This window comes from Orbicella faveolata, unplaced genomic scaffold (genome assembly GCF_042242905.1).
Source record: "Orbicella faveolata isolate gen_17 unplaced genomic scaffold, um_ofav_v1 contig_12, whole genome shotgun sequence".
Taxonomy (NCBI): Eukaryota; Metazoa; Cnidaria; class Anthozoa; order Scleractinia; family Merulinidae; genus Orbicella; species Orbicella faveolata.
Genome location: NW_028301539.1, coordinates 12639254 through 12650000, shown reverse-complemented (window position 1 = coordinate 12650000; position 10747 = coordinate 12639254). Strand labels below are relative to the sequence as shown.

Genomic DNA, 10747 nt, shown 5'->3' with positions numbered 1-10747 from the left:
TTTTCACGTGAATATAATTGGCAGTAGGTCTCCTGCTTATCTGCCAAGTTTGGTGTAGAAAGAGTCAATACTTTTTAAGTAATGCGAAATAATGTGAAATACTCAAGAACTGACGAAACATTTGGGGGGGTGGTTTGGCCCCTACGTAATCAGCAGAAATAAAAGGAAGCGGGGGGCAGCTTTAGTGATAACTATTACTACTAAATACCAATAAAAACAAACTTTATTGAGTACTGTTTCATACAAATTTGAATCTTACATGTATCTGGTAAAAATATATAATAATAATAATAATAATAATAATAGTAATGATGATGATGATGATGTTTATGATGATGACGACGACGATGATGATGATGATAAGTCATCCAAAATTTAGTCTTGGCTTGAATGTGATGACATTTAGATAACTTTTTTGTATAGAAGCAAGAGTAATCAGTAGCGAGAGTAATGAATAGAATATACAGTGAAACCCCGCTTAACGGACACCCATTTACAACGGACAGTTTTCTTTTTCCCAACAACTAAAAAGCTCATGTGTTTTCTCTTAAATTAGCCCGCTTAATACAGACACCCGGATAATGCGGACACTTAATCACGTCCCGTTGGTGTCCGTATTAACGGGATTCCACTGTAGTAAGAAGTGTCATCGGCAGATGTCAACTCCAGGACCATAACACATCCATAACATACACAAGAATAACAAAGGGCCTAAATAGATTGCTGAGAAACTCCACCAGTAATATCTAATGATGAGTTGTAACTATCATACGTACTACACTGTATGTCATGATGATAGTTATTTTAAATTTCTTGACAGATTTTGTCCCTGAATTATCTGTTGCTGTAGAGGACAAAAGAATGATCAAACAGGAGTGGTCTTTACTGGGTACAATGACAGAATTTTCTCAGGCATATGCCACAGCTATTGTTTTTTCTTTCTTGTGCCATTATAAATTTGGTATGAAACGTTCTTTCATACCAAGTTTGTTGTTGTGTCCTCAGGGGTTTGCTGTGTTTTTTTACGACTGCAAAGAAGACATAATGATTGCGAAAGCTTGTCAGTGGTCTGAATATTCCCTCGTTTTGTTGTGGAGTGTACTTCACTATCGTATTTTTTATCCACCCACGTGGCCCAGGGTGGGTAATGTAACTCTCCCATTTGGCTACTTAAACAGCGTACGTCCTGATTTTCGTTATTTAGATGAAAACAAATTTCATTTTGGGGAAAGCTTAGACTCGCCAGTTTTTAGGAAGACGCACCCTTTTGCTGGAAGACTTAGAGACGACGTGCGGAGGCCTGATAAGGGCGTATTCATAATCGTCGTACATGAAAAAGAGGACAAACAGGATCATTAAAATTCTCACTTCCTAATTTTGGCCCATTTTGCTGGCTCGTATTTCTCAACACAATTTTTTAGCATCTTTATAGAATATGTTAGGAGTAGAATTGTCTTTTATTTAATAACAGTCACGTTAAATTACTTTACAGAATATTTTTAGGGGCAGAATTGTCCTTTAATTAATGACAGTCATACTATATAATTTATTCTAAACTGTGACCATTTTGATCGAAAAAATTATGGCAAGAGTGCGCACAGTACAGTTTTTTAATGCAACAGAGTCTTGGATTCAATCAGGAAAAGACAGCAACAATGCTAAGTTCACTACTGTGAAGTCATACCACCACTTAGGATAGAGTACTGGTACTTAAACATTTATTTTTCATTATTTACACAAATAGTCCTGCTGTTAAAATAACCAAAAATAACCAGAATTGTTCATTTTGTGATAAAAGCATGAAACTTCCCAGGATGACTAACCTCTATAAGGTAAACATTTTCTGATATGGAGCCATCCCAAACTTCCACCCAGAAGCACGCTACGCGCATGTCAAAAAATGACATATTAGGCCCATACATGGGAGCGAGGCAGAGTTAAAATGCTTATTTCTAAGCCTTTTCCGGAATACTTTGCCTAGATTTCTTGCATTTTAATGTAACAGCAACTTATAAAGTATCTGGGAGTCGAAAAATTTGTCACGTGATTAGTTACGTGACCATCGTTTCAATAAACAATCAAATAATACCGAATATTGCATCAATACGTTAATATTTTTTTTCTCCTCTTCTTTCTCGTTTTTCCTCGCAAATAAAATAAGTAATTATTTTGAACATTACAATATAGAGTAATAAGATATTCAAACTTAGAAACCTGTGTTTCGGCATGTACAATGTCATATTGGGGCTTTGCATCAAATCGAGGCCGAGACAAAGGATGGATCTATGTTGGCTATTGAGGTGATTTGCTTAAGTCTGGCTTAACGGGATATAACTAATTTCGGTGCGGAATTCAAGAGAAAACTCTTGATTGGTTTAAATCGTATTTGACTAAGCGCACACAATGGTGCTCCGTTAATAACTGTCTCTCTGACTTCACCACTCTTAAATGTGGTGTGCGACAGGGAACGATCCTTGGTCCTTTTTTATTTCTAATTTATATTAACAATTTGCCTAACTGTCTATCATTTAGCATACCTAGAATGTATGCTGATGACACCCACATTAATTACGCTGGTTCTGATTTGCATTCGATTCAGTCTAGTCTATCTAACGACCTTGAAAAACTAAGCAAATGGCTCGTGTCTAACAGACTTACCTTGAACGCTACAAAAACGGAATTTATATTGATCGGCTCCAGGCAAAGATTAAGAACTCTATCTGATACACTCGAACTCTCCAATAATAATGTTCCGATTGAACAAGTTTCCTCTGCGAAATCACTTGGAGTAAATGTCAATGAAAATCTGACGTGGCATTCCCACATCAACTGTGTAAAAGGATCGCTTCTGCAATTGGAGCCATAAATTTAGTTAAGGTAATTCCCTTGAAATTGTTCTACTATCAAACCTTTTTTGCAACTTGGCATAATTAATATTCATGATATGAACATTAAAAAAATGCAATAAAAAAATGGGGTCGCCGTGCTTGTTAACGCGTCAGCAGGCTCTTAAAATGGGGTGTTTTTACCAGTTGAGCGTTAAAAATTCGAATCACCTTCATACAGAATTGAAGGTAGCTGCCGGTTTCGCCCCATGGCGAGTTCGCCCCCACCTAGTTCACCCCCACATCGACTCAACTTGATCGAGTTTGCCCCCAACCAGATCGAGTCGCATATAGAGATTATTCCTCGTTCTTCTACCCACTGCCTCATTAGATTACTGGTGGAGAGGAAACTTCGCTTGGTGGCGAGGTGACTTCGCTTGGTGCGAGTTGACTTCGCTCGGTGGCGACCGGAAGTTCGTTGGTGGCGAGACTCCCTGATGGCGAGATGACATAAACATACATAGACTGAAATGATTCTTCGAAAACTTTTAATAACTCGATGACAACTACGTAAACACGAACACAAAATTTTGGGGCGAACTCGAAATAGAAATTTTATGGTGGGGGCGAACTCGCCATGGGGCGAAACCGGTATCGTTCCAGAATTAAGACTTGGTTGCTTGAAAGACACAAAATTTTATGTTGAAAGTAAAGCTTCTTTTATTCAAATAAGCAGTATTGCTTTATTTAAGCCGTTTTTGATTGCCTGGTTGTGGGAATATTGCACTTTTTCGGACGGTTCCGTGGTTAGCTTGAAGTCCTCGCCTTGGCCAAAATACACCCAGTACGGAACTATTTTCCAACAAAAAATCATGTTCTACGATCAAACTTTTTTTCTTCCTTAAATATGTTATTTATTAGACTGTTCTTAGCAAATACCCGAAAAAAAATCGGGGTCACCGTGCTCGTTTAAGAGAAGAGGAACATTTATTTCGCTATCGAGCTTAGTTTGAGGGAAATCTCTTACGTTTTGCACACGTACGGGCTCATGACTTAGGGATACGCGATGCAATACTAAGGAATCACCTTAAGTCATTTGTGCCTCAATCTACCCTACTCTGCATATGCAACATCACTACCTCAACCTCACTTTGATTACTGCAGCCTAGTCTGGGGTAATTGTGGCAAAACATTATCTAACAGGCTACAAAAACTACAAAACCATGCTGCACGAGTAATAACTTAATCGGGCTATGACGCTAATGTCGATTCCTTGTTTCACAAACTCAGCTGGAAAGACTTGCAATTTCAATGTCAAATTCAGAAAGCTCTAATGGTTTTCAAGGCTTTAAACGGTCTGGTTCCCGAATATCTCACTTCTAAATTTGTAACACGAAATGAATCAAATTATGCTCTAAGGGACTCGGTTAACAAACTTGTTGTTCCCTCTCCGAGAACTAGCTACATGAAAAATAGTTTTAGTTACAGCAGCGCAACCCTTTGGAACAGCTTACCCTGTAATTACGGAAATCAGGTTTATAAGAAGAATGTTGCTGTAAGTTAGTATGATATTAGGATTAGAATTTTAGGTTTAGGATCTTAGAAATGTTATTCTTACCGTATATAAATAATGATTAAAGATTAAAGATTAAAGATAACATTTCTCACAGACATAAAATATACCATCCAGTAGGTCGTATCACAAGTTTCCTTGTTTTCTCATTTAAGTTTAGGACGTACTTTAAAAGCAACCTAAACAAATTCATAGGCTGCACTATCTAAATTGACAGGATTGATGTATTTTACATTTTAATGCTATTTACATTTTTCTGCATTTCCTTTGAAAAATACTGCAGCAAAGTGATTGGAAACTCTTGTTCTCTTAAAAAATTAACATATGCTTGAAGGCTAATCTTGACTGTACCGGTTTGTGCAGTTGTGGTGGAAATTACAACTAAAAGAACCTTTATTCAGATAGTGTTTTTAAAACCAGGCTTAGGAACGTTACAGCCAATGAAAGCTGTTTTTCAAAACGTTTCCTTCAGACCAAAAAGTTCAGCTAGTGTTGTGACATACCTGATCTATTCCGGCATGTTTAAAAGTTTCAAACGCTAAATAGAAAAGGTGTCTCAATCACAGTAAGCAAGTAACTCAAGAAAATCATGTCAATCAAACCTATATAAATTGACTCTGTATCTCAGCCTCGATTTGATGCATAGTTTTGATATTACGTTTATGGCACACCCAAAACATACATTCAAGGTTTGAATTTCCTAGTCTAGATAATAGAATCTACATTGCAAATAATAAAATTGGTGTGTAACAAACCATCATCGTTCATCATCATCATCATTTTATTTCTCAATAAAACCTACATTTTACAGTTGGACTGGCCCGCGGATAGCTATGCTAGTCTAGGCGGGCCAGTCTATCAATAGTTACAAATGATTTATAGCTGGTTTTCACATGACGTCACCAAAATTCGAACTACAAAACTATTGATCTTCCTGAGATTTTACTTAAATGATGTATAAGAGCAGCTGAAAACTAATATTCTTACAAATTCTCGCCCCGAATGGGTTCTTGGTTTTGTGATACACTACGCTTGAATTTTTAGGCTTTTGCGTGACGCGGCATTTACATGACTGCCTAGAGAGCTGTCATGATGGTTAAAAAAGTGGCTTATTTCGGGGAACTTGGCTATCTGAACAGTTCATGTCTTGGAAAAAGTATTATTTTAATGTTTTAGAGTTCCTCGAGGGATAAATTCACGCTTTTGTAGCAAAACTCAGTGACAGATGTTTCTGTTGGTTTCCGGCCGCCATGTTGGTGCCCATACGGATGGGCACCAACATGGCGTCTCCATACAAATCTCTATAAATTTGGGTAAAAAATTTCTCCGCATATCTCGCATAAGAAACATTGCTGGGACCAGAACTTTGGCGAGAGTCTTTGCATATTTACCTTCTTTTATTTCCCAGATTCTGGACTTTATCTATTGACCGGTTTTGATTTTTATTTTGATCTATTTTGAATTGCGTGACACTGAAAACCAACAATTATTATTATTATTATTACTTTTATTACTATTATTATTACCATGATAAATAGAGAAAAATAGAAGGTTAGAAAAAAATAGTGAACAAAATAAAAAGAAAAAGTGGGAAAAGAATGTGCTTTAATAGATAATATATTTTTTTGTTTATTTGTTTGATTGTTGGCTGGTTGTTTTTTTTTTACTACTGCTACTGGCATTTTAATTTAGAAATGATCCTGCAAACCTCAATGAAGGAATCTTCATCTTCAAGAACACTTAGTAGTTTGTTTTTAATTCTGAGTTTGAATGATTTCTTTGGTAGTTCTAAAAATGGTAATGATTTCATCAGTGCGTATTGCTTTGCTGGTAATTGAACATAATGGTCACGTGACCATCACGTGACATAATTTAAGACTCAAAGGCAATGGTTAATTAGTTTTTGTATTAAAAAAGCAAGACACTAGGCATAGTAGTCCCAGAAGGCAAAAAAATTGGTATTTGCATCAGCCTCGTTTCCATGTAAAGGACTTGTATGCCATATTTTTGACATGCGCATTCCATGGTTCTAGAAGAAAATTTGGCATGGCTCCATATCAGGAAATATTTGTCTTATAGAGGTTAGTGACCCTGCCAAGTTTGATGCTTTTATCAAAAAACGAACAATTTCGTCCCTTAACAGCTGGACTAAAATTACTGAAAGAATAGTTAAGGTGGCTGAACACAGTTTTTGATACCTGTGTTTCATTCACTTTTTTCTCTAAAATCCTTGATCCCTCGGTCATCAAAAATGGCAGAAAGCAAGTTAACAACACAAACTTTGGTTTTTTGATGGTTAAGCTGACGTATGTGCCGTTACCATGGCAACATGGTAACGGCAACATGCTATCACAGGGTTCACAGAAAACAACGGTTTTCTCCTGTTTTCCTTCGTTCAACGACAAACACACGGTGTTTTGTACGGCTCCACGCCGAGGGTTCAAAATGGCAGATGAGAACGAAGACAACGTTTTTCGTTCGGAAGATTTGGAGGATTTAACCTCTGCTGAATCTCTTGACCCACTGGGTGAGCTGCAGAGGGAAAAAACGGTCCCCAAACCACAGGTTTCAAAAGGGAGCAGTTCCAAACGAAAGACCACGTTGCGGAACGTTTCTGCTACAAGCAAACCACGTGCTCATTCGCACACTCAACATGAGGCGGTCATGGAAGGCCTTAAAACACTCCAAGAACAACAAACAGCATCTCTAGCCTCGTTAGGGACAGCGATTACCGATATGGTACCGACTGTGAAAGAATTTATGCACTCCTCTGGGAGCGGTACTATGGAGTCCTTGATTGTGAATACTTGTTATTTATTCCCTTACAGTAAATTACAGTAATCTTCGATACTACTCACTTGACCGACTCCTAGTGCGCATGACTGTAACGCAATATAGCGACACTACATCTCTCCTCTCCTCTGAATAATGCGCTAGGTAAAGCTTACAAACGACACTCAACATGTTGCTTCCTAAATCTATCAGTCCTGTTCATGTTCATACAAGTTATTTCCTTTAAGCAATTGACCTAAGCAATGTCCAAGTAACGCAGTCTGAAAAGTTCAGATAATGTTCACGCAATAATGTTGAAAACCATTGATTTGAGCAATGTTCAAGTAACATAGTCTTTGAAATGATCAGGCACTCGTCTTGCTCTTTCTGATCTGCGAAGTGGGGGTAATTCAACTGGTGTAACTGTAGGTGGTTCAACTGTCTCAATTGGTTCAACTGCTTCTGCTGCATCAATGAAGGGTGTAGACTGTTCTTCCTCGGGATGTACAGGTATGTTAGAAGGCAGCTTTTTAAAGAATGACGCATTTCTTGTTACAGTGTGTTCTGCATTTTGGGCTGTAATCATGCTTCCTTTCTTGTCTGTGATCTCAAATGGCTCAGGCTTGAATGATGTAGACATCTTGTTCTGTTTTGGTTGCTTTATCAATACTTTGTCACCAACATTCAGGTCTGTGTTTTTGGCATGGTTGCACTTGTCTGCATACTCTTTCATCTTCTCCTTTCTCTTAGCATCAGCTCGTCTGATCTCTGGGGATGCCTGATCAAACTGTACCAGAGGTAATGTGGACTTGAGTTTTCGTCCATTCAGCAACTCCGAAGGAGACTTCCCTGTGGTGCTATGAGAGGTGGCCCTGTACTGTCGAAGGAAGGTGAACAACTCTTGTTTCCAGTTCTTGCCTTGAACGACAGCTGTCCTAATTGCCTTCTCCAGTGTCTTCATCAGCCTCTCCGCCTCTCCATTTGCTCTGGGCCATTCAGGAGTTATTCTGCGATGTGTGAAACCAAGTTGAGTGGCAAACATCTGAAAACTTTCACTATTGAATGGTGGACCATTGTCTGTTCTTACTATCTCGGGGATCCCTTGCCTGGCAAAGATGCTGTCAAGGTGAGGAATCACTTCCTTTGCTGATGTTGACCTCAAGATTTCAACTTCTGGATACCGACTGAAGTCGTCAGTCACGACGAGCAAGTAATCTCCACTTGGAAAGGGGCCACAGAAATCTATGGAGAGCTCTAACCATGGGCCTAGTGGTAGGGGGGACATTTGCAGAGGTTCGCATACTGGCTTTGGATCATGGTTCGCAGCTTGGCACGGTAGGCACCCTTTGACAACTTCCTAGACCATTCTGTCTATCCCTGGAAACCAGACTGAATCTCGCAAAAGACGCTTGGTCTTGACAATTCCTTGGTGTCCACTGTGAGCTAGCATAATCATTCGATCTCGTAGCTTCTCGGGAACTATTATGCGGGTCCCTCTCAGAATTACGCCATTTGATACTGACAACTCCTGCTTGATCTGCTGGTACTGACTGACATCTCTTCCAGCCCTGTGCCACTTTTGAGTGGCTATCACTCTTGCTAGACTCTGCAATGTTTCATCAGCTGCTGTCGCATCTTTTACTTCTTGAAGCGTAACGGCATGGGGCACAGCATTATTGGTTACAAAGTTAATATAGGCATCAACTCTTGATAAATGGTTGGAAGCCTGCGATTGTGTGGGATCCGGATGGCGACTCGTAATCAGCTGGATTGTTTGCTCCTGGCTTGTAAACTACTTTGGTTTTGTACGGCTGTAGGCGTAGCTGTAGCCTCTCAACTCGCGCAGTTGCTTTGCAAGTGGGGTTGTTGAAGATTGTTTCTAACGGCTTGTGGTCTGTGATAACTTGGAAGGATGACCCATAGAGGTATAGGTGGAAGTGCTCAATTCCCCAGACCACTGCAAGAGCCTCTCTTTCGGTTTGGCTGTAACGGCTTTCACAATCCGTGAGTGAGCGGCTGGCATACGCTGCAATGTTTGTTCCTCCATCTGTTACTTGCGTGAGAATTGCTCCCAGGCCGACTGGGCTGGCATCAACAATCAGCTCCGTTTTGAGTGAGGGGTTGAAATATTTCATGATTTCTGGAGTCGCCATGCTGGCTTTGAGGCAGTCGAATGCATGTTGTTGCTCTGGTCCCCACACCCACTTAGCATTTTGATGCGTGAGTTGACGGATTGGAGCAGAGATGGACGCAAAGTTCTTTATGAAACGTGTGACGTATTGTGCCAAACCGAGGAAGCTGCGTGCCTCAGTTGCATTCTTTGGGGCACTGGCATTAATGAGGGATGCAACCTTCTTATCATCTGCACTGATGCCATCTGCAGAGAAGTGATGACCAAAGAAGTCAATGGATGATTGGTTGAACAGACACTTGGTAGGGTTTCCTGTTAGACTGTTTTCTCTCATTCTCTGAAGAACAGCTTGTAAAGCATCATCATGATCGGATTGGTTCTTGCCAAACACTATTATGTCATCAGAAATGTTTCTAACACCGTCAATTCCTTGCAGCACTTCTTCTATGGATTTCTGAAAGATTTCAGCTGCTGAGTTAATTCCAAAATTCAGTCGCTTGTAGCGAAACAAGCCAATGTGCGTGGCAAAAGTAGTAATGCTCTGGGATTCTTCGTCCAGCTCAAGTTGGTGGTATCCTTGGTTTAAGTCTATCTTGCTGAAAACAGTGGCTCCGTTCAGATCAACGATCAGGTCTTCTACAGTGGGTACTGGATGTCGCTCACGTTCTATAGCCTAATTGGCCGCTCTCATATCGACACATATGCGTATTCCTGTCTTTGGGGCCAGAACTATCGGAGAGACCCAGGGAGTTGGACCTTCAGCTCTTTCTATGATGTCAAGGTCCTCTAGATTCTTGAGCTCAGCCTCGACTTGATCACGGATGTGAAATGGTAGTCTGCGGTACTTCTGGGCCAATGGTTTTGAACGGTCATTAACATATAATTTTGCAGTTCTACCTTTCATCTTTCCCAGCCCCTCAAAGCAATCTTTGTAATCCTCGATGATGTTATCGACTTTGGGTGTCGACACACTGTTAATTATGTGTAGCAGCCCGAGATCAGTTGCCGTCTCATAACCTATCAAATTTCCATCACATCCATCAACAACGCAGAATTGCGTGACCGTCGATTTGCTTGTTACTCCCGACATGATTTCAGCTTCAAACTTGCCAATGACTGGTAAGGGCTCAGAAGATCGGTAGCCATAGATCCTCTTCGAGGTAGGTGTAATGTGAATGTTTTCCAGCTGATTGAAAGAACATGTGTCGATGACATTCACTCCCGCTCCTGAGTCAATAAGACATTTCACTCTCTTGCCTCCAATGGTTACTGCAGTAAACGGTTGTATCTTATCACGCATGGAGTGGAGAGTGATGCGGTAAGTGTACTCTTCGTCGGTGGATTCATCGCCACCTTTCTCATCCATTGTATTGACTTCCTTGAAATTTAATCTGCTTCGGCATACTTTGGTGAAATGGCCTTTCTTGCGACGATGTTTACAAGTTT

General features: G+C 40.0%; 1 protein-coding gene across 1 annotated transcript in view; it reads left to right on the top strand.

Annotated features, from left to right (window-relative positions):
* Window positions 1–2093, top strand: part of LOC110067570 (uncharacterized) — a 24307-nt gene extending 22214 nt beyond the window's left edge. The window contains exon 5 of the mRNA XM_089282466.1: window positions 821–2093. Within this exon, the coding sequence (XP_089138592.1) occupies window positions 821–1359 (539 nt within the window). The 3' untranslated portion in view covers window positions 1360–2093. The remainder of the gene's footprint in view (window positions 1–820) is intronic.
* Window positions 2094–10747: the final 8654 nt, after the last annotated feature.